Raw genomic sequence first — 24,648 nt, forward strand, 5'->3', positions numbered from 1 at the left:
AACCCGGGCAACAGCTGCATAACCATAAATATGAATGACGAGAAAGAAAATGAAGAAAAATTGATACTTAAGGAAGGGCTGCACTTACGAGATGCATTCCACTTCTCGGGGAATGGCATAAACTCGGGAGGGATCATATCTTAGGTCTTCACCCGAACGAAGCGCCCTTACTAGCCTTGGTCTCGGTCTTCGTCAATACTCGAGAAGGGGGTCTTGCTGGCCCGACGAGTAAGATTGATTAGTCCCCATCAGAAGATTCGGGGACTGTATAGATAGAACAGGTGGTCGATGGTGAACCAACGAAAGTAACGGAGGAGGATCACGATCCTCCAGAGAGACGGGTGGATTTTTCCAAGGCACACCTCGTATCTTTTGGAAAAATCCAAAACAACCGGGTCTACCGGGCTAAGTGTGAAGGGGTAAGTGTAAACACTTGAATACCCCTCCACGTGGGTAGTAATAGCATCCTTAGGTCCGGGGACTACTATGTCTTTGCCTTCCCATTTATATTCCTCTCAAACCGTGGGAAGGACGTCTTTGGTAATGGAGCATATATACCTCGATGCTCCTTCACCCCGGTCCTATTTGGATGAGGGTTTCTCGACCTTGAAGTCGTCTGCAATTGAACAGTCCCCGGGAATAAACATTTTCAAGAGGGGCTCGGGAGCCGGTTCAGTGGCAGTCGACTCAGTGGCAACCACTTTGGGAGCAGCCGTCTCGAGAACAACAATTTCGGGAGCGATCACCTCAGTACCGGCGGCCGGTTGGGAGGATGAAGAGGCAGCCTGCTGAGGGACTGACTTGGATGTTTTTGCCATTACTACTTGAGAATGTTTGAAGATTTAAAGAAAAAGTATGGGGGTTTGAAGGAACAAGTTTGAAGGCTGAAGAACACAATATGAAGGTTCGAAGAAAATCCAGGTAAGAACCGAAGAACAACTATGAGAATTTGAAGATCAAGGATGAAGATATAAAGGAAGTTGGTGATAGCTAGAGAATTCGAAGGTAGAAACTTGATCGGAAAGTGGAAAAAGAAAAAGGGATAGAATTTTATAGGGGAAGTACGCGACGCTTCACATTCGGAGGCAACTAACCGATGGTTGACATGTGTCCGAAGTCAGAGCGATGCGACTGATGGGACGTTTCGACTTCTTCGTCATTTTGGTTGTAACGTACGGAGGAAGGAATATGAGAACATCTATCGTTTCTCATCATTTCGGCAAACCTACTCTCTGAGAAACGAGGGGACTACATGTATACGGGTAAAATCGAGGATAATTAGCACCCCGATTTCTCGGTGGGGCAAACAAAGCAAGGACGTAACTACAAGGAATCAGAATCGAAGCTAGGAGCCTCTCGTATCAATGCCCGAACAAAACACTTGCCCTCGGAGCTATCGAGACCACGCCTCCCGGATCCAGTTCGAGCTTCAAGACCTCAGAAAGCATTACCAAACGTCCGCGCACTTTTAACAAAGGGCCGTGATATCCGTACCCAACCGGATATCACATCGTGGATCTCGGTTAGTATCGACAGCAGATCAGTGATTAGCGAAGAGGAAGATTTTTACTTTTTTTTGAATTCTACTTAGGGTAAAACTCTCCTACTATATAAAAGGGAAGTTTATTATTCAATGAGGACATTGTAACACGCATATTAAGGCAATATAAACTTTTTTTCTTTGTTTCTAAGCTATTCAAAGGCTCTTATTCTTGTTCATAACTATTCATATATATCTTGGCTACGAATCGAAGGCAGATTAATTGTTAAGCCCACAGCCGAGCCCGGATTAAATACTATTGCTGGTTTGGCTATTTATTCTATGTTTCATTTGCTTATCTAACATTATTAATCACTTGTATCGGATTAACCCGTATATTTTTAAAATCGCGTATAAATTTAATTCTTATCCATTTTAAGGGTGAATATGTATTGCACAATGTTAGAGTCGGTAAATTGCCTTTTCTCTTCGTTTACTTTAGTGGGTCAAATTGAATCTTCTACACAGCTTATCATTTAAATATTCTGTGTAAGTTACTTTATTAACTGAGCATGGTACCAGAAGATGGTCGAATTATTTCCTTTTGTATAAACTTCACTTATTTAGAACTTTGTAGTCAAAACACAACAAATTTTAACTAATGGACAATTTGGTTCTGCAATTTTTGATCGACTTTACACTAAGAGAAGCTTTATTTATGAAAGTTTAATCACGTTATTGACAAGGGGAGAGATCGAATTTAGATGATAAAGTAACACATCATGTCATATATATAGAGGGAGAATAAAGAGTTTTATAAGCAACTGATTTAAAAGGGAAAAGGGTGGGGATTTTAGGTAAGAGTTCCTTTTTAGGTTGACAACGTGACCCTTCTACTAACACATTTTATGCCTATACTGCAATGGACATTTAGTTTTTTTTTTTTTTTTTGGCTAAACTTATATTAGAAATTAAGTAACGTAACAATTATAGTTATTACAAGTTAAGACTGTTTGAACGTTCAAGTCTTCAGAACAGTCCTTATTAAAAGCTGATAAAACAAAGAGGGGAGATAAAGTAATATAAGGGATGCCATGGTTGTCGTCCATCTAAGGGTGTGAGGTTCATGCCATGCTTAGCCAAGACATCTGCTACAACGTTAGCTTCTCGGTAGACATGTCTAAGCTCCACGCGACCCAGTTCTAGCATCAATGACCTGCAATCAGAAATAATAAGTAAGTAAAGTTCATTGTCATGTACGATCACGGTGCATAATACATGAGAATCAATTTCTATTTAAATTGGCGAGAGGTTAAAGTCCTTAGCTAACTGTAAGCCTAGCCGAAGTGCTAGTATGTGACTCCACAGATCGAGTGATTAGTGGAGTTGCTTGATCGAAGGCTCCGACGATGTTAAGCTTAACAAAATTATTAGGTGTTGAGTATCATTTAATGTAAATAGTGCACATGTTAGCTTTTAAAATAACGGACTGGTGAAAGAAAGTAAAATTTTATAGGATGATACACAATAGCAGTTACAAACAATTCCTTATAGGGATTACGAAAAAGATTATGAAAATGAACATTCAGTTATGGATAAGAAGATTGTGGCTGGTACTAATAGGATCCACAAAAAATAAAGTTTGGTGGATAATTACAGTCTCCAAATTTCTTAGCCACAAAAGTTAAAGTTAAAGTTTGTAAGGCTAATTCCTCATGTTTGAAATTCATGTAAAAACGTCTAAAGTTGTGCCATATATTTGCTTGAAATTCATGTAAAAATATATTAAATTGTGTCATATTTGCATGAACTTTATGTAAAAATATCTTAGGGTTGCTTGCTTTTAAATTATTTGAAGTTAGGCTTTAGCAAGTCAAACATCATGTACAGAACTTCAGCCATAAGATTTTAAACCCATATATCTAAAGTTGTCTCGAAAGTGGCTAAATTTGCAAATTTTTGTGCACCGTAGATGGTGGTCAAAATTGCGTATATGTCCACTTCTCATTTCCCAATTGCAAAGCGGGAATTCAACTCAAAAAACTCAGTATCCACAGAGATCAACAGTAGCATCCTCCAACAATGAGAGGCGCCGGACGACGACGTACGAACTCTGTAGCACCGGATTGGCGACATCCACCGCCGACTCCGACCGCCAAGATGGCAAACGACCCAAGGCAATTTGTCGCCACCGGCGGCCGTGATTCCGACGCAAGCTTCGCCAGTAGTCGGCCGTCATCTGTCGGTGTAAACCCCCGGTCCGCCGCTATCCCTATCTCCGACCGCTCCTATCAACTCAACGCTATCCGTACGATCAACGCTTACCTTTCCTCTCACTCTCTCCCTTTTACTCTCAAACCCCCTCTCCCTTCTGCTAAAGATATCACCGAAACCCTAAAATTCATCCTCTCTCGCTTTGGACTAAACCCGTCAGAATCACAAAAACTCGACGATGATCTCCAAACCCTACTGAAAAGCCTAAACTGCCCCGTAAAAGTGAACAAATCTGCATTACGTGCCCCTGGGACGCCTCATTCTTGGCCTAGTCTACTTGCAGCGATTCACTGGCTTGTTCAGCTCGGTAAATTTGATGATCACCGGTTGAGTACCCGAGCTCAACAGCTTGCTTCGGAGAATAAGGTGTTTAGGTATACTGTTGAGAATTATTCTCATTACATTAGGGGAGAAGATAAAGAAGCAGATGACTTGGATAGTCAATTTATGCTGGAGTTGGAACAAGAAAAGGCCCGATTGGTTGCGGATGTGAATGCATCAGAGGAGAATTTGAAGGCACAAGAGGCAAAGTTGGAGGCGTTGAAGAATGGGCCGTCGGAGAGAGAGTTGTTGGAGAATGAAAAGAGTGCGTTGGAGGAAGATGTCAAGAAGTTTCATTCTATCATTGAACAGTTACAAGGGCGTATAACTACGGTGGAGAGGTCGTTGGAGGAGCAAGTGAAAGGGTTGGAGACTAAGGTTGCTGAGAAGGAGAGCATTTATGCGGAGAACGAGGAGTTGAAGAAGAAGGTGGAGGAGCAAGGGATTAATCCCAGGGATGCAGATAGGATGAAGAGGGAGTTGCATGCTTTGGAAAGGGATGTTGCAGATATTGAGAACCAGAGGATAGAATGGGAGGAGAAGGGTTGGGACCTCGACTCTGCCATTGGGAACATGTACAAGAAGCTTGAGGAGCTAATGATTGAGTGCAACCAATCTATCAGGAGGTTTTCATACTCTCTCCTGTTGTTTATTGTTGTTAGAGAAAGCATTGACTTAATTTACATTTGACAGAATGAAATTAAAACTTTTAGTAATCTGGTTTATTATTCTTTGGGCATGGATTTATTTTACTACTATGGCTAGTTTAGTTGGACTAAATGGAGCTCTAAGAGTATGAGTAAGTGTTAATAGTGGAAGTGTCCATTGCAACATGTTTAGCGTTCGATTGCTTCCATATTGGATTCTCAGCAGATAATTTAGGTGACTGATAAATGGATTGCAGTTTGCTTACTGTGATGTATGATAATCACAACTTAGCCCGTGTACTGTTTCCACCAACTTTCAGTTGAGACATGGATGAGGAACATTATGCTAGTCAGAAGCAGTGTTATCAAAGGGTCGCTTAAAGTGCGCTTAAGCCCTGAAGCGAGGCTTGAAACACGTTGAGCGCTTCGCCGTGTTTAGGAGGCGCTTCAGTGTTGTCATCAAGGCTCTAAGACATACTTTTCCTTGCCAATGAGCGTAATCCTTGAGAGGCGACACTAAACAATTGATATTTCACTTTATAGTAAATTTTCTTCAATTTCTTTGTCTATATATTTTGTATTCATGCTTATAGATATTAGTATTGGACTACACAAAATATTTGTAGCTTTTCTCCATTTGCACTTTCTTCATTGAAGCCCGCGCTTTATCCGCTCTTTGCGCTTTATCCGCCAAAAGACTTTAGAGCTTTTTTGCATTTTTCGCCTTTGATAACACTGGTCAGAAGGCAATAAGGCTAATGGTTCTCGAATTTGATTTTTCCAATCACTCTTGCTAGAAATTAAGGCTGCATCATGCCTGATTGGAAATGCTGTGTTGGACTTGAATTTCATATTTACATCAAATACCCTGGTCTTTCATGAAGAATATCCTTTATAGCATATTCACATTTGATATCTTATATATTTTGTTGTTGGATTATGCGGCAATTATTGATGGTATTTTCTGTTGTTTTCTTGTTTTGTGTAGCTTCATCCAGATATGCTTACTTCTAATCCATTATTATGCCATTATTTAGAGAAATTAAGATCCTTGTTTCTCTTGTATAGCCACCTGAATTTGTCAGATTACCCTAGTTTTACTTGTGAAACAGATTTGAATTGTGGAAAGTTCAGGTGCATCATCTATTCTATTTAATTGCATCACTCTCTTTGGCCAATTTCATGGACCAAATATCCAGTACTTGTGAAAAAAGTTTAATGAGAGTGCCTATATGCAACAATTCGTCTCTCAGATTACCTGTGCATTCTTTTTGATTTTGCACCGGGTGTCCGAGTCTCTTTGAGCCCCGACTAATCCCGGGGTGCACAGGCCCTCGGCAAGGAGTTTCCCGCAAGTGCACCACGGTTAATTCAGGTTTTACCCAGTCCGATGGCCCTCAGAAATTGTTTGCACCCAGTGGGTTTCGAACTTGAGACCTTGAAAGGGAGCAAACCCCAAGGCTCAAGTCAATTGCCACCAGGCCAACCCCTGAGGGTTTACCTGTGCATTCTTGTTGCTGGTTGAAAAATTCTTTCCTCTTTTTTTTTTTCCCATAAGTTATACTACTTCCTTTGTATCTTTTTAAATGACATGGTTTAGTTCCTTTTTTTTTTTTTTTATGAAATAAGATTATTCATTGCAAGGCATCAAGAAGATGCAAATTACAAAGAGGATAAGTGCTAGGTCCATTACAACAAAAAGCTTACTTTGCACAGGGAGCTAGCCACTAGACAAAAGTAGAAAGTAGCTAAGTTAGAGCAATTGAGCCAATGAAATCTACCAGGGGAGCTACATTATTTACAGGGTTTAGAGAGTTCCAACTAAATAGGTACACAAGGCATTTAGCTTTGAGAGTATGGATAGGAGTTGAAATGCCATTAAAACATCTGTGATTCCTTTCTTGCCAAAGGCACCAAAATATGCTTGCTGGGATCATCTTCCAGAGCTTCTTGATGGTTCTGTCTAACTTTCCAACTGCTCCAACCCTCCACTGCCTCCCTGATATCCTGTGGTTGTGTCTAGCTTATACCCAGTATAGAGAGAAACATATACCACATGTCTGCTGTCACTGGACAATGCAAAAATAGGTGATTGATTGATTCAGAGTTTTGCTGACACAGGTAGCATCTATTGACCAGCTGAAAACTCCTTTTACAGAGATTGTCTTGGGTGAGGCAAGCTTCTTTGAGTGCAGTCCAAGTGAAGCAGATAACTTTTGTAGGAAGCTTTGTCCTCCAAATAAGCTTCCAAGGCCGGGAGTCAATGATTCCATTGTGCTGGCACATGCGCCTGTAGCCTGACTTCACTGTATATGGGCTTGTACCACACCCTATCCAACTAAGCCTGTCTTGGGTCTGCTCATTTACGGTAAAGTTCCCTAATCTACCAAGCAGAACAAATAGACTATCCAACTCCCAGTCATGCATGTTCCTTCTGAAAAGTGGAGCCCAAGAGTTTCCTGATCTATTTTGACTTACTGTGGAGTTGGGGTCACTAGCAATCTGGAATAGCAGTGGAAAACTCTCTTTCAAGGGCCAGTTGTCTAACCAATTATCTTCCCAGAATCTTACATGCAACCCATTCCCAATCTTGAAAGAAATATTCTGAGAAAATTCTTCCCAACGGTTACTGATGTATTTCCATGGCCCAACACCATGGGGGGATCTACTGAGTTTGGTACACCAGTGGCTCTGTTGACCATGCTTGGCTATCACCACCTTCCACAGGTTGGTGTCTTTCTCACCAAATCTCCCTAGCCATTTCATTAGCATGCTTTTATTGTGCTTTGCTAGGTCTTTAATTCCAAGTCCACCAAGGTCTTTAGGTTGAGTCTGGCCCATCTAACCAGGTGAAACTTATGTCCCTCACTGTTCCCCTTCCAGAGAAAGTTCTTCCTGAGTTTGTCCAGCTGCTTGAGCACTTTGCTGGGCATAGGATATAATGACATGAAATAGGTTGGGATACTGTCCATTACACTGCTAATCAAAATTAGCCTGCCACCCATGGAGAGATACTGCATCTGCCATGTCGCCAATCTCTTCTCTACCTTCTCTAACACCCCATTCCACACTTCAGAGGATTTGAATTTGGCTCCCAATGGTAGGCCAAGGTATGTGGCAGGCAAAGAGCCAATACCACAACATAGAATAGCAGCTATAGCCTCTGAGTCGGGAACTTCATTAACTGGGTATATTATGCTCTTTGCCATGTTGATGTGAAGTCCTGATATAGCTTCAAAAATGAGCAGAGTTAGATTAAGATATTGAACCTGAGATTTTTCAACACCACAGAAAACTAATGTGCCATCTGCATAGAGCAAATGTGAGACTGAGATTGGATTCCCTTGAGGTCTTCCAACACTAAAACCATCTAACCAAAGCAACTGCTTTGCTTTGTCCAACATCTTGCTAAGACCCTCCATAGCTAGGATGAACAAGAATGGGGACAAGGGGTCGCCCTGCCTTAAACCCTTTTGGGGTGAGAAGAATCCTACTGGGCTCCTATTTATGAGAATTGAATATTTGACTGTAGTCAAGTTGTATTTAATCCACCTGATCCACCTGCTACCAAGTCTGAGAGTAAAACCTTTGAATTGATTATTATATTGAATTTCGTTAAAAGGGTTCACAATGTGAAAGTAGACAACTGGTTGAAAAGGCGTCACATTGAATATCTGAATTTGAACTGTTGGAGGGAAAATTCTACAATTTTATGATATAGATCATAATTTGGGAGGGGTTGAGATTGAAAATATGAAGCTAGGTCAATCAAAGTGAGATGAGCAAGTATATTTGTGTATGTTTAATCTGGTTTAAAGTAGAACTTCCTTCTATTTGTTGCCTGTCATATTTTCCTTGATGACTCTGATTACGGATGATCTCATTTGAAATTTCAGGTTAAAGCTAGGAAATGAATTTCAGTATAAATTGAATGCCCAAGGGTCCTCACAAGCAGAGGTCTTAGGTATAGACTACAAAACAACATTAAAACCCATGCTCACATCATTTCAAGATGAGATGAAGAATAGTTCCATGATGAAAATGGAAGAGTTGATAACTCTCCAGCAACAATCAGTTGAGAAGGCTTCCAAAATAGAGTCGAAGAGGAATCGTCTAACTACTCTTCAGGGTCACATTGACAATGTAAGTGTAGCCAGCATCCTATTGCCTTATATCTTTGCTTCAGCTATGGAGTACTAGTGTTTCTTTTCCTCTTGTACACATGTATGTGTCTTTGCGTAGCTGAACTATTTTGGCCTTTCGGCGATTGGATTTGAAAAATAACAAGGCACTGTTACCATTATTGACAAATTTAAATGACATAAGGTCTATCAGCTTGAAAGAGTTCTTTTATTGATCTGTTGATGTGCAACGATGACTTTTGAGGCTTTGTTTTAGTTTATAGATCCATTCACATGAACTTATCAGGTTGAGACACCAATAGATTTTGTTTTCAAATAAACACAAGGCTAGTAATTTAGAAGGTTTCTATCAATGCTATAGTTATGGCATTTTAACAGCCTTGAAGCCTAACATGACTATTTCCAAATCGTTTTATGATTGATTTGTCAGCTGGAAGCGCAGTTGGACTTATTAAAGAAGGAAAAACAGGACTTCATATCTAGATGTGCAGCAGAAGCCAGAAGGATGGCTGAGGAAGTTGAAACAGAGACTCGAAAGTCGGATCTGGTTGAAAGAGAGGCAGCGGATTTTCTGAAAGTAAGGCTATATGCAATTCAGACAAGATTTATATTGATATGCATAACTTTACAAATGTCCTCTGACGGATGTGAACTTGTGGGGTTTTCTTATCTTAGATGTATAATCCTGATTTTGATTGGCTTATCTTTACTTTCAAAGGCATCAAATGCCAAATTGCAGGAAATAATTGCACAAACTGAGGAAGAGGTGCAGACTTGTGCTCTTGAACTCTTTGCTGTTGTTGATACAGTTTCAAAATATAAAGAGTTTGTTACATCAAAAATTGCCACGATGAAGAATGCTCTTGCAGAAACTGTGGGGGCTGTAGCAGATATGCACAAAGCCGGTTTGCCTGGGTCTGTTGCAAGCCGCTGATATTAAACCTCTTGTAACAATTACAATTATCTCTTAATTATCTTATGTGTCATAGTTACTAATATTTTGTCAAATATAAATATTTAGGTGTAAAGTGTAAACACACGGTGCAGGTAAGTATTTACTAGCACTCTTGGTCTATGGTTTTGCAATGTTCTACTCGCTTCCCTGATACATTTGACCAATATCAAGATTGTCTGTGATCCACTTTTTGGGATTGGGAATTTTATCGAACATTGTTGGAGTTGATGTGTAAACAAGGAGTGTTGATTGCATAAATAGTTCTATGCTTACAAGATCTAGAAGCATGTGTTCCTTGGTCAGGTCTTAGAAGGGTGAAGCAATTTATTAGACTATTGCCGGTAAAATCTCATCCTTTAACCACTGGCTTTACTTTTCTTTTCTGCCAGCCGGTGAGGAGACTAAGATACAATTGACATCGATGTTTTCCCCTACAAGATTCTACTAGCACAAATTTTAAATTGGAGTAAACTTAAGGTTTCTGGCTTTAAGAGCAAAGTTATTTAGGATTAAATGAAAAGTTAAAAATTAAAAAGTTTTTAAAATAAAACGATGTAATTTTATTCAACATGTTAAAATGAAAATGGCGTCAAATAAAATGAAATAGGTGGAGCTCGTTGTTACCGTAGCTTGAAATGGAAGGGTTATGTAGGTAAGACCTTGTTAAATTTTAATTTCCTCACTCAAACCAAGTTGGCGAAAGAACAAAACAATGGAAATTGTAGGAATCACTGATGTGCAAAAACTGAACCAGCTAGATATTTTCTTCTAAAACTCTGGAGGAAATGACCTTCTGGATGGAAATGTGTGACACTCTATGATACTGTTTCTAAATTCTGGAGCTCAATCGTCTTGACAGCAAATTCTATAAAATTTTAATTTCAATTGAATATCCACTTTTGGGGGTACAATTGGTAACTAAATTGCAAAAGGTAAAGCACGATCTATGTTCTTTTTTTATTTTCGTTAACGAGTGAGTACTCATCATATATATATATATGTATTGCAACGTTTTCTCAAGGTGAGAGATAACAAATTACATGCATCCAGAGAGGTTAGGTTATCTCAAGGTAAATTATCACAATCCGATCATTTTTCTCAGTAAAGTTTAGAGAGAAAGGCAAAGCGGACGAATAGAAGAGTTGAAAAGCTACTCATAGGCGTGAGGCCAGATCCCGTATAGAAAGAAAGCTATCCATCCTATCCTCATTCTAATAAGAAACAAAAACAAGAAGCAATATCCTCTCGTTACTTCTGTGTATGAAATCCTAAAACCCACACAAAACAAACACTCCCGGACCAAAGAAACTAAGCACACATGTTTGTTCTCTATTACTCTTACTTTTAGACCATATCCAGCAAACAACTCCATGCTGAAACTCAACCCTTTGACAATTAATCTTGACATAGACCACAAATAAAACATCCAAATATAGGTGTCTCGGAAATGTACCAATAAGACACTGAGCTAGTACAAAAATTGGAAGGTTTAATATAAATAAGGGTAATTCCTCAAAACCAAAATCGGAAGGACAACACATATACTAACTACCACAAACGCCAAACAAAAGGGAAATAACAGTTAAACACAAACTAAACCTTTAAAAGAGATGAGAGATTCATATCTTCTGCTGATCAATCTGTGTACTACCATTACCTGCTTCAACTTTTACAATTTCATCACTCCTCTGGTTATTATCATCCACGTCAAGCACATCATCCATCATATCGTCCTCTGCAACATTGATATCCTCAACATCCTCATCTTCATTGTTGCTAACACCAGGGATCTTTCTAGTCTTGGGTCCACGCTCAAGTCTATGACTCTCTAGCTCCTTGTCCATTGTCTCTTGGAGGTTTGCTGGATTTCTGTTGGCTCTCCTTTCCAAAATATTTTTCCACTCCCCTTCAGCATTTGCAACATATTGTTCAGCAATTTGTTTCTGGTATAGCGACAAATCCTCTCTCCTTGCAGCTTTCCATTCTTGGAATATCTGAAAAGAATAAAAAATGGGTTAAATGATCTGTGAACATGATAATATTTCCTCATATATGTCTTCCACTAATTAATCAGTCTTGAGGTAATTTCCACTAAACAGTATACACCCCCCCCCCCCCCCGCGTCAAACACCTGTGCATTCCCAGAGGAATTCACGCTAAAGCTTCAAGATCACTATATTCCTGTATTCACACAAACATAATTGTCTGCCACCTCAACAAGGTCATGTGATGTGTGCAACTTTGGCATTAGAATGATTTTGCTGTGTACAATTTCACAAGTGAATTTTCTATAATGCAACCAACAATGTGCAGGGTGATATTTACCTGATCTTTTTTCTGCTCAACTAAGTTTGGATCTTCTTCCAATGGTTTGGCAAAAGAATAAAAGATCGGAGGCTCGGCTTTGGTCCTGAAAACATCAAGCCAAAACGATATAAAGAGAAGTTATGAACTGTTACCAGGATAGATAATTGATCACCCTACACAGCTGCATGTACGATTTTTGCAGTCATTTAGCAGCTTCAACATTCTGTACATGAACAGAAACTTATCTTCGCGTCAATAAAATTGTGAATATGGACATTTTGGACCAAAATAAGAAATAACCTGCAAAATGAAAACCCAAGAATTAACACGGAAAATTTACTGGTCACAGCATCTAAAATAGTGCAGATGAGGACACAGCCGAATAAGAGAGGAGGCCACCCTTAAAATATTTCTAATAAAGTTTAACTCCATGGTGATCTCAAAAATTTAAGGGGGTCGCATAAAAAAGGAATGCATCCCATACAGGTGCTTTCTCAGGCACGGCATCAACAAGCTTCATTGCTGGATGCATCTATATTTGAGATTTGATGTAGCCGACGCAACATACCTTATAAAATTGGCTAGTTTTTTATGGTGCTCACTCCACCGAAGAAACAGCAATTCCAACCTCTTTTCCTCAGCTTTAGCAGCAAGACGTGCTCGAAGAGTCTTCACATTGACAAGTAAAGAAAACAGGTGCAAGTTATGTTTCTCATCTAAGAATTTACCACAAAAGTTGATTGCAAGAATTGCTGGAAATGTTAAAACTGAGACACACCAGATCTCTTTTCAGCTTTTCATCACGCTGCTCACGCTCTTGTTGTCTTAACCTCTCACTTTCTTCACGCGCCCTTTGCTCAGCCTGGCATTATTTTGTGTCAAAGTACCTCGAGTAAGGTTTATGATCATTATAAAAACTGTTTCTTCCTCCGTTCTTCGAACTTTATGGAGGGAGGGGAAAAAGTAGTAGGTGTGGATTGTAAGAGAAAGCATGCATTCGTAGGATAATGGGCGGTAGAAGATTCAGTGTGTATTGAAGAGAAAACATGCACCCGTAAACTCATTATCATGTATCGATGCAGTCAACGTAGTGATGATAAAAACTACATGTCAAAGCAAAATATATCATACACCAGAGCCCTCATCCACACGGACACATAAGTATCCTAATTAAGATATATTTTTTTCAATGAGTACAGTGTCCTACTTAAGATATTTTTAGATGTCTCAAGGATCTTGGGAATTCATAAGGATTTTTAGGTTCAAATATATTAAAAAACCAAATTCATCGGGATAATCCTTGAATGACAAAGTTCAAAGATTACTAAAGTGAGAACCACTATAAAAAGAATGTTAGAATCAATTTAATCAAAAGGTTAATCCTCGTACATTCATAGGTAAACTCAATTTCCCCGGCTACTCAATATTCAAATTTGAACTCAAGCCCCCACCAAACTAGTACCAACAAATAATATCTACACTCAAAAACATATAATTTCATTATCCCAGCCAGTACCTTAATTTTTCACCCTCCAATAAAGTATACAACAACTACTACACCTCAATCCCAAACTCAAGTCAGGGTCGGCCATAGAATCCTCAATGAATATGTCATTCCATTTAAGCTCATCTCAGGCCAATATTATACAGAAATAAAAATAGAAACAAAAAATACATTCTCAAATAAAGTTATATTATATGTTAGAAAATAAAACATTCAAGTAGAGTCAGTAGAAAGATGATAAGATCAGAGTACTCACCCTTTTCAAAGAATCTGACCTCCGCATGTAAGCCTCGCTCCCTGAAAGCTGCATGTCTTCTTTTCGGAACTTCTGAAAGAATTCCATGCATATACAAATTCGAGAAAAGGTAGGTAAGCCAAGTGTCGCCACGCTAAACAGAATTAAGATTGTACAGCTCAAGTACTGAGGGTGTTAAATTGAGAATTGTCATATCCAGGAGATATTATCAAACTGATAAATTTCGAACAAAAGATGCTTAATCATAAATTATTGAGTCCCTTCTCTGTATTGATCTTGAAAAATCTTCTCCCTTTCTTTTACTTAAGTAGAAATCGAGTTTGGGTGATGAGTCCCTTCAACTTCGAGTTGGTCTGTAGCTACCAATTCAAGTTTAAGTGATAATATCCGGGAGATTTATAAGTAATAACACCATACCTCTACCTCTTTCCAGTCACTGAGAATAGAATTTTCTTTTCCTGTATGTGGTGCAAGGTTCGCGTACACACTACACTCCCGAGACTCCACTACGTAGTATTACACTGAGTTTGTTGTTGTATGTGGTGCAAGAAACACTTTCTTGTGCAATTATTAACAACTTCCCTGAGGGAAGAATTGCAAAACATTCACTACTCCAACGTCGCTTCAACAATATTATGTGGATAACTTATTCTTCAACTTAAGAAATTAAGCACAAACAATATCCCCAGGAAATGGCATTTATAGCAGTTCGACTATTAAAGGAACCAAATAGGCACATTAGAGCAAGTTGTAGGTTCAAAATACATAACCATGAAAAAGGAACTTAGTACTCACCTCCAAGGTACCCAACAGCTGTCCCAACATTCTCTTATTCCTACTAACCAATTTAGGATCCTCGTTTTTTGGCAACACTCTCGGCACAGGTTCCGGTGGAGGAAAATCAGGATCCTACACACATTATTTAAAGCGAATGAAATTCAATGTCTTCAATGTGCAGAAACACACCATTGTCTATAAGAAGAAGAAGAATAAAGGACTAACAAAAAGAATACATGGCCCCCAAAAAGGTGTCCATCCATGTTTACCATTTTTGAGGGTCTTTGATTGCCATCCCTCCGAAGCCAATTGGATGGCTTTCTCTCATTCTGGCTGACATGTGCCTCCCTTGAACTTCCCTCCTCCACAGCTGAATCTTCCTTATTCGCATCCATTGGAGCTCCAGAGACATCGTCAGCAATCTCCCCCTCTTCAATCTGAATTCAAAAATCAATCCAATAAAACAAAAGATCTTGTTTTTCTAGTTGAAACAAAGCCAATAACAACAACCACAACAACATAACCTTAATCCCACAAAAATTGCAATTCGGCTATAAATTTTCCATATTTATCCCGCTCATTTCCATTCAACACGGTTAATAACTTGTTTTAAGAGCAAATTAGTAATTTTTGTGGAGTATTATCGAATATTCAGTTTTCACCTTCACAACAGCTGAAGAAATACGCCTTTTAGGTGCTGGCTGATCCTCTGCATCATTCCTCTCCGCCTAAATAACCAATTAGCCAAAAACACCAAACTCAATAAACAAAAACGATGTAGTTAACAGGAAGCTTCATCTCAAAGGATATGAGGAGAGAACTTACAGGTCTAACAAGGCCACGTTGGCGGCCGCCGTTGGCAACAAAACTCCGAGGACCACCGCCACCGCCGCCACCAGAGAATCCACCGCGGCGAATACCTCTTGGATCCTTAAGCCGCTCAGTTATCTAGTCAAGAGATAGTATAGTGGTTACAAAAAGGGGGGGAAAACCTAGAAATCCAGCAAACAGAAAGAGATTGAATAAACAGAGAGAAAACCTCGTGTTGTTGACGGTTGAGTTCAAAGAGTTCTTTGCGGAGCTCTTCCTCCGTCTTCTCCACTACGGCGCTCGCCATTATTTAGGGGTTTCTGCTTCTTCACTGTCTTTTCTTCTCCTTTAACCAGCGAACGATAGAGCTAGTAGAGGTCTTTAATTAATACTCATTAAAAGTACCCTTTTTTTTTTCAACAGTTCTTTTCTAAAAAGTACAAAAAAAAAAAAACAAAAAAAATTATGTTTGACTAATAAATTTGAAAAATATTTTTGAATAATAATTTGTGTTTGGCCAAACTTTTCAAAAAATGCTTTTAAGTGTCAACCACAAATAAGGATATGGAGAGATTTATTTAATAATTAATATTATATAAGTAGATAAATAATTATAAATATTTATTATTAAAGATAATAATTAAATTTTTTATTTTATTTAAATAAAATATAAAAATAAAATTGAAAATAACTTTATTCTTTCAAGATAATTTAAATATATCAAAAAAGCATTCAATAAATATGAAAGTTCATCCCAAAAGTCATTTTATATTACTTAATAGTTTAAACTAAGTAAGGTTATTTTGGTATATATAATATTTTGTAAATGGTATTTTTGCTAGTAAGAAAAGTCAAAACTGTTTCTGCTTCTAAGGAGAAATTATTTTTTTCCACTTCTTCAAAATGCTTTTGCTTCTAGCCAAAAATACTTTTTTTTCCCCAAAAAAGTTTGGCCAAATATCTCAAATTGAGAAAATAATAATTTTGGCTTGGGAAGAAGCTTGACCAAACATGCTATAAGTAACTCGTGAACCGCCCCGGTTCGGTTTTGTTAGATTCTTTTTTCCATTCAGGAAAATCATACAGAATAAAAAAAAAAATACTCCTATCAAGATAACTATTTGACACTCTAAAAAGAACTTTTACATTATTAAACAGCTAGCTAAATATGATTAATTACACGTAATTATTAATTTTAAGTAAAATTATTAACATAAAAAATAAAAAGTAACTTAATACAGCTGATTAAAATATTATGCATATAAGATCTTTTCTATTATCAATATGTTAAATTTAAGAATATAAAAATATATGAAGAGAACTCCAAAGTAAAGAAAAGGTTTTCTCGGTAATGAAATTAGAAAAATAGAGTATCCCAATGGTAGAGTGTGTTAATATCGGAAAATATAAGTTTACAACTCATTGTCAACTGTTTTAATATCGTGAAGTATCTTTAATTTTAACTAATAGAACGTGAATTTGAGTAACTATTTGCGTTAGGAATTGTCAACTGTTTTATGTTCCTTCTCTAAAAATACTAGATGGTTGGTGCCCGTGCACAGCACGGGCATAAGCAATACATCCACAATATTCTTGTACCAAAAATATTTGATAATGAAAAGATAATTTCTTACTTGTTTCATTTGAGAAACAAAGTTGTCCAAAATGTGAAATATACATCTGCAACAGTACATTCTTATGCCTACTTTCATGAGAAAGTAGAAGAGGATGCATTTCTTGTAGAAGTAAATCACCCCATACACCTTTGGTGCTGTAATTCTTCTTTTTTCAGTAGTATTGCAGCAATATTCAGCAAAGTATCAGAACCTGCTTACACGTCCAATTCCTAAATTTCAGATTCAATTTGAAAAAGAAGACGAAATAGATGTTAAGCCAGTATGAGTACCAACTCATTATGTTTCAAATAAAGAAAAAGATATACTACAAAAACTGATTGCTAGAGACCGAAGGAGAGACGTGCACATACTTTTGTATTTGCTAAAAGCTGAATACACATCAATTATTAGAATCCATTTACTTAAGAGTAGATAGATTCTTGTGATTCAGTTTTCAATGAACTCTACTTCAGATGCAGAAAATAAGAATCGAATGGCAGAAAAGTATGTGCAAATTCCAGAAAAATCCACCCAAAAGAAGTGCTGAAACTACTGAGTGCAGAAGGCATGAATAAGAATGTGCAGAATGCAGAAAGATAATGCAGAAACTGAAAAGTGTGAACAATGTAGGAAATCTGCAATATGCAAAAAGAAGATGGTGCATAAACTGGAAAAATAAGTGCAAAATTATGCAGAAAATATGGAGCAAAAACTGAAAATTAATACAGAATACAGGGTAAAAATGCAGAAAACCAAGGGAAAAAAGAGAGCAATATCTGAATTTTTACTGGAAGCTAAAATTGATTGGGGTTAATAGAATGGAAAAAGCTATGCTTGGAGAGTCTACTGGATTTTGCATTGATGGATACTTTTTCTGCTCCTCTTTCCCCAACTGATACTTGCTATGAAGTTAAGATCATATTCTACATATAAGACTCTCTATTAGAAAAAGTCTACACTAATATTTAGATAAGTTCTTGTTCTTTTACATGAAGCCACTGCCAACCACGGGTTCTATCAACACATAAGTTATGTTAAGTTAAGGCATAAGGAATACCAACTAACATAAAGTATCAATAATATCATGGTGCTTTCCTAAGGCATGCACTCCAAAACTGCAACAGGCAAAGGTCAATCCAACATAAGCTCTGCCAGAAATTTTTTAATATTGATACAAGATCACCTCATTCTTCACCATCTAAATCAAAACACTGGAAAATTAAACTATCGATTTCCTTCAACATTTTTCAAGGGAGTCATATAAAATGTGCAGATGAAATAGATCAGCTCTAGCACTCTTTATTAATTCTTCGAATCGGGGAATCTAATGAAACACAACTTTTGTGGGAGAATGCATGAAGTGTCGGCATCCATTTTTTACCACAACCAACCGGCAACCCAGTATTTTCCTTTAAGCTCTCACATTTTTTGTTTTATGTATCCACACCATTTCATAAGACACATGGAAAGCCAGTAGTAAACAACTTTTGAAATTTTCAGAGGATTTCAAGAAAATACAAACTGACCTTGAGAAATGCTTTAGTAGAGTTTTTACTTTTTACAAATATAAGATTCGGCAAAATAGGTTACATTATCCTGCCCTTAGTGGAAAAGTATTTTTCTCCCATTTCCTGATCTTAATGATACATATTAACACGTCAAAAGCTGCATCATATTCGCACATTGTCAAGCTAAAACACAAGTTGGAAGCAATAATCTACAGCCAGTATATCACTTTTAACTGTATTGACATCATTTTTAAGTATATGAACACGGAATGTTAATGGATGTGAATACTAACTAAACCAAATGCAATTAATTTCTGCAATTTGGAGATAAATGTCATTAGTAAGATAAAGGGAGAGATTTTGATGGTGCTTTTATAATGTCCTTGAACACACTGATGTAGATGATTTTGATTTTCAAGGATTTTACTGTCTGGAGGAGTGGCATGATAGTTTCACAGACACTTAGGCGGGGAGAAAAGAACTGAAAACCTTACCCAATTTATGTCAAGAACTCTTCTAAGTCATATTCAAGTCACTTCTTTTGCTCCAATGCTGGGATTTAGCTGCAAAAACAGAATAAATTCCCAGCCCTTCTTAGCTAAATTATAAGGCTAACAATTGCTTATTACCTTTCAGTAACTCAAATATGTGTACCGCATAAATAAGGCAAGACTTTTATGTAAGCGAGCTAGATTATACAGTAGCTTTAAAGTGAACTCCACAAAAGGATCTGACAGCACATACATCACCTAATGAACAGATTCAAGAAATAAGCAATCTCTATAATGTTCCCTTAGAGTAATCAAGATAAGTGATAATGTATAGATGTTAAAGCTAAACTATGCAATTTAGTATCTAGATTACCCAGAGCTTATTTATTCAAACCATAAATTAGCAGCCTGACAACTTCTCAAACTCATATGCTCATTCTGCAATTATAGGCTACATCAAACAATTGTAAGCCATGATCAATATAGAGAAGGATTCTTAGGGAATACGAAGAGAGATATCGAAGACAGAAATCTCTGCTGCTAGCTCACTCATAAAAAGAAATCCTTGCTTCAACACAAAAATATATTTAACTGTAGCTAATGAAATGCCTAGCTATATGAAGCATGATAAACACCGTCGTTGCTATTGTGATTTCTTATTTCATAGTGGAAACTCTAAAACAGATGTAAGTTTAATATGTTCCGGCTTCCTTGAAAAGCCCTTGAGTTCTCGCTTGTATAGAATATTTTAGCACTTCTAAAGCCATCGATGACAGCTTTACGAACCCAAGAACAAACATAACCTCAGTTACCGAAGCCTAAACAAAAATGTCTACATGACCTCATTCTCAACGAAAATAAGCGGAGATATGTAGTCCTCAATGATCTTTTGGCTCGATTAAATTTCATACGCTGATTCAAGTGTTTTGACAGCATGCATCTGTGCTATGATATCCCTATAATTTGACAAATCATAGTATAAATTGCTCCATCAATGAAAAATGTGCAGCTTAGTTCCTCAGCAGTACCAATAAATTTAGAAGAGGCACTTCTTAACACATCAATTTCAAGCTTCAGAAACATATGTGAATTATCATTTAACTTGGAACATTACTACAAGGTAAGCACGAGTAAGGTACTTTGTTGCTCGCTATTTAAATTATTAACATACAGTAAGTGACGACATCAATAGCTTAAATGATTTTGTCTCTAATTTTCTCCACTCCCTTTCACCTTATATTCCCCTTGTTTGCACATAAATAAGATTAAATGAGATGTTTTATTATTATGAAAGATAATCAAATTCCCACTATAACGATATTAAAGTAACTACTGCATCTGATTTCACATTAACTTTCATCTGTCAAATAGCTTCTTTTTCTTTTTTTCTTTTCCTAGGAGTGCGACCCTTGCTAAGACCCTGCATGAAAGTGGGATGATTCGTGCATTGGGCTGCCCTTATTTCCTTTTTGCTTTGTAATACTCATACTGTTTGTATTGGGTAGATAAGTACCTTTTCGTATTTTAAGTGAAGACAAGCACATTCAAGTTAGTTTGATCTATGTATGAATACTTTTTTCCAATCAAAAGTCAAAACTAAAATAAGTTAATTGAACCTTGGTAGAAATGAAAATGTATATAAAACTTACTCCCCCAACATCATCTAGTTCAGCATATCGAACATTAACTTTAAGGAGGCAATAGCCAAATTCAATCTAATAATACATATTAAACAATCAATATGTGTGGCAGCTAAAGTCTAATTCATAACTGTGACAATTAGCAAAATTACCTCAGTAAATTTCAGGATTTCTCTAAATCCATGATCATTTAGTTTCTTTTTGTTATCGTGGCGAATTGCTTCAAACTCAGCTAAAGCTGCTTAAGTTTGAAGATCCTTTTTCCATGACCTTCAATCCTGTAAAAGCCAAACCAGTCTAAATAACATCACATACATATTCCATTTCAACCATGATCTAGTGATCTAATAGTCGAGGCTAACAAAATTGCAGGCAACACAAACTAAATCTTTCTTAGGAAACGAGAATATTGCTTAGGATCAAAGGCGAAAAGCTCTAAAAGCACTCTAGGTCTATTCGGGTTTTAATCGCGAATCACAATTAAGTGTGGGCTTTAGTTTAAAAGAAAAAGCGCAATGAAGGGAAAATTAAAAATATATATAGTTTAAGAAAAAAGTAACAAATTCATTCATAATATTTTTCTTAACAACTAATACACTTAATTTGCCAATTATATTGTTGTTCAGTACCCATAGATTCAAGATAGAACTCATGGGCAATGGTTGCGCAAGCCTTGGTGCCGTGCCTACATTATGAAGCGCCCTCCGCGAGTTTTTCTGAGTTTCAAGGTTTAAGCGCGCCTTTGACAACATAACCAACAATGTGTCATTTGTAGTAAAAGATGATTGATAAATTCCATATGTGTTAGGTTAATGGTCAACCCTTTATGATTAAAGCACGCTCTCGGGGTTAATTTCACTGATGGTCATTGAACTATCTTTCAATTTCACTAAAGTCATATAATTATTTTTTGTCACTTAAAAGTAACTAAACTTTATCATTGTCACTTAAAAGTCATTTTGCCTCAAACCCCTACCATAAATATGACATGGCATTAAATTTTATGATAAAAATCCAAAAATAAATGCACATAAGCTAATATGGGTCATACCCATTTTAGATCTATTTATCCTTTAATGTGATTTGATCCATAATCCAAATGAGTTTCGATAAAAAAAAAAAAATTAATTCCACATTAGTTTAAAATGATTATCCTATACTACAAAGTTTTGCCTTTTCTGTCACAGCACATTCATAATTATTCTATACTAAAATAATCTATGCTAGAAAATTCCTATCTTGTTTGTATGCCTCATCTGAGTCATTTTATAACTCTATTGAAGCTAAAATTACTACTGTATACAATAGTATTTTAAAATGACTCGGATAGGGTATACAAACAAAATAAGAATTTTCTAGCATAGATTATTTTAGTATAGAATAATTATGAATGACTCGGATGGGGCATACAAACAAAATAAGAATTTTCTAGCATAAATTATTTTAGTATAGAATAATTATGAATGTGCTGTGACAGAAAAGACAAAACTTTGTAGTATTGGATAATCATTTTAAACTAATGTGGAATTAATATTTTTTTTTATCGAAACTCATTTGTATTATGGATCAAATCACATTAAAGGATAAATGGATCTAAAATGGGTATGGCCCATATTAGCTTATGTGGCATTTATTTTTGGATTTTTATCATAAAATTTAATGCAATGTCATATTTATGGTAGGGGTTTGAGGCAAAATGACTTTTAAGTGACAAAAAATAGTTATATGACTTTAGTGAAATTGAAAGATAATTCCCATCAGTGAAATTAACCCCACGCTCTCGTATCTCGTATCTTTGGAGCTAATCTTACCACCAATGCAGAAATAAGTAAGATAAAAGGCAACCAAAATAATTAATAGAACATAAATGCATTACCAACCTTTGAGAGTTTTGTTCACAGATCCTTCTTCTATTCCCACTGAGTTCCTTTTAGTACCGTTGATCGCTACCAAATTGACACAAAATAGTCAATGAACACAAGCATGTGCAGAATCACTTTAAAAAAGAGCCAACGGCTCGAAAATTCTACAATTGCTTCAATAAATTTATTTTTTCTATTGGGGCCAGCGATGATGGAGTACGAAATAGAAAAGGGCAAAATCTCTAGAACAATACCTCATTGTAGACCGCTTAGATCTCTAAAACATAGGGACCTCTCAGAGAACGTCCTTTGAAGCCATCTGGACAAAACCAAGAAATTTGGCACTAAAAATTCAAAACAAAACATGCATAAGTAGAATCAGTTATGGAAAGAGCTAAAGACACAGGTAATTCTAGAATAAACATCTGAAATTATGTCTACAGTTAGTGGATGCGGCAAATATAGTCAATGGAATTCAAAAAGGAAGAGGAAAAATCCCCAAATCGGGAACACTTACCTCTTAGTCATAAATATATACAGTAGCGCTAGAGCGAAATTTCCAACTAAAATTGACAATTTCGGAAACGAAAAACGAGTAGCATGAAGAATACGATGTAGAGAAGGAAAGAGAGCTTGAAAAAAATGGAACACATTGTAGTTTAACCCAAACTTGTTTTTAATTTCTTTTTTTTTTTTACACATAACACATTTACTTTTACACTTTACAAATAAGATATCTATTTTTCACACAAAAGAGATCTGAATAGGATATTTTTAAAATTTCAACATTGTAATTGGCCCCCATTCCCTCTATAACTTTTAGGTCCTACTGTTTTGTTTGAAGAATTAATCCAAATAGCCGTTCACCCAACCGTTTAAATTAAAAACGGTCAGTGAATATATAATATATACATAATTTATATATTATATGTGTAGAATTATGTACAATCAATATTTAATCTGTGTATATGACTAAAAAAAATAATGAATTTAGCCGGCTATTTATGTAAAAATCCCTTTTTCTGTCAGCAGGTCAAATATGAGCACCAGAGGCCGGGTGGATTACTTCAGAGGTTAGATATCCCAGAGTGGAAGTGGGAGCGGATTACCATGGACTTTGTAGTTGGACTTCCACGGACTTTGAGGAGGTTCGATGCTATTTGGGTGATCGTGGATTGGCTGACCAAGTCAGCTCATTTTATTCGAGTGTTGACCACTTATTCTTCTGAGAGGTTGGCTGAGATTTATATCAGAGAGATTGTCCGCCTTCATGGTATTCCAGTATCCATCATTTCAGACAGAGGTACACAGTTCACATCCCGGTTTTGGAGAGCCGTACAGCAGGAGTTGGTTACTAGGGTGGAGTTGAGCACTGCCTTTCACCCTCAGACGGATGGGCAGTCCGAGCGCACCTTTCAGATTCTTAAGGATATGCTCCGTGCCTGTGTGATGGAGTTCGGAGGGTCATGGGACCAATACTTGCCACTTGCAGAGTTTGCCTACAACAACAGTTACCAGTCCAGCATTCAGATGGCACCGTATGAGGCTTTGTATGGTAGGCGGTGCCGGTCCCCTGTGGAATGGTTTGAGCCAGGCGAGGCCCGATTGTTGGGTACAGACTTGGTCCAGGATGCCCTGGATAAGGTGAAGGTGATTCAGGTGAGACTTCGCACAGCCCAGTCCAGACAGAAGAATTATGCAGACCATAAGGTTAGTGATTTGGCATTTATGGTTGGTGAGCGGGTCTTGCTTCGGGTATCGCCTATGAATGGTGTCATGAGGTTCGAGAAGAAGGTCAAGCTGAGCCCGAGGTTCATTGGTCCTTTTGAGATATTGCGGCGAGTTGGGGAGGTTGCTTATGAGCTTACCTTGCCTCCCAGCCTAGCAGGAGTTCACCCGGTATTCCACGTGTCTATGCTCCGGAAGTATCAAAGTGATCCGACTAATGTATTGGATTTCAGCTCATTGCAGTTGGACAAAGATCTATCTTATGTTGAGGAGCCAGTAGCCAGTTTGGACAAGCAGGTCAGAAAGCTCAGGTCAAAGAATATTGCTTCA

General features: G+C 37.3%; 2 protein-coding genes and 1 long non-coding RNA gene across 6 annotated transcripts; 1 reads left to right on the top strand and 2 right to left on the bottom strand.

The window, feature by feature from the left end:
* The first annotated feature begins 3,426 nt into the window (after positions 1-3,426).
* LOC104098709 (kinetochore protein NDC80 homolog) lies at positions 3,427-10,032 on the top strand. 2 transcript variants are annotated; one of them, XM_009605515.4, is made up of 4 exons: positions 3,427-4,701; positions 8,619-8,865; positions 9,295-9,441; positions 9,604-9,899. In XM_009605515.4, exons 1-4 carry the CDS (start codon positions 3,563-3,565, stop codon positions 9,796-9,798), a joined length of 1,728 nt encoding a protein of 575 aa, XP_009603810.1. In that variant the 5' UTR covers positions 3,427-3,562; the 3' UTR covers positions 9,799-9,899. The 2 variants fall into 2 exon arrangements, with proteins under 2 accessions (XP_009603810.1, XP_009603809.1); XM_009605514.4 differs by having other exon boundaries at positions 3,429-4,701; positions 9,583-10,032.
* A 1,256-nt stretch (positions 10,033-11,288) lies between these two features.
* LOC104098710 (uncharacterized) lies at positions 11,289-15,841 on the bottom strand. Its single transcript, XM_018771627.3, has 10 exons — positions 15,703-15,841; positions 15,489-15,611; positions 15,326-15,391; positions 14,933-15,100; positions 14,682-14,795; positions 13,887-13,958; positions 12,905-12,988; positions 12,695-12,795; positions 12,145-12,229; positions 11,289-11,813 (listed from the first exon to the last, which is right to left on the bottom strand). Exons 1-10 carry the CDS (start codon positions 15,778-15,780, stop codon positions 11,439-11,441), a joined length of 1,266 nt encoding a protein of 421 aa, XP_018627143.1. The 5' UTR covers positions 15,781-15,841; the 3' UTR covers positions 11,289-11,438.
* Positions 15,842-17,080: 1,239 nt separating this feature from the next.
* LOC138893424 (uncharacterized) lies at positions 17,081-23,243 on the bottom strand. Of its 3 annotated transcripts, none has more exons than XR_011408907.1 (6): positions 23,108-23,243; positions 22,845-22,909; positions 22,609-22,674; positions 20,881-21,006; positions 19,092-19,160; positions 17,081-17,319 (listed from the first exon to the last, which is right to left on the bottom strand). It is a non-coding gene; the product is annotated as an uncharacterized lncRNA (long non-coding RNA). The 3 variants fall into 3 exon arrangements; XR_011408904.1 differs by having other exon boundaries at positions 17,081-17,300; positions 22,845-22,934; positions 23,108-23,241; XR_011408903.1 differs by having other exon boundaries at positions 22,845-22,934; positions 23,108-23,241.
* Between the last annotated feature and the right edge of the window lie 1,405 nt (positions 23,244-24,648).

This window comes from Nicotiana tomentosiformis, chromosome 1, assembly GCF_000390325.3.
Source record: "Nicotiana tomentosiformis chromosome 1, ASM39032v3, whole genome shotgun sequence".
Lineage (NCBI taxonomy): Eukaryota > Viridiplantae > Streptophyta > Magnoliopsida > Solanales > Solanaceae > Nicotiana > Nicotiana tomentosiformis.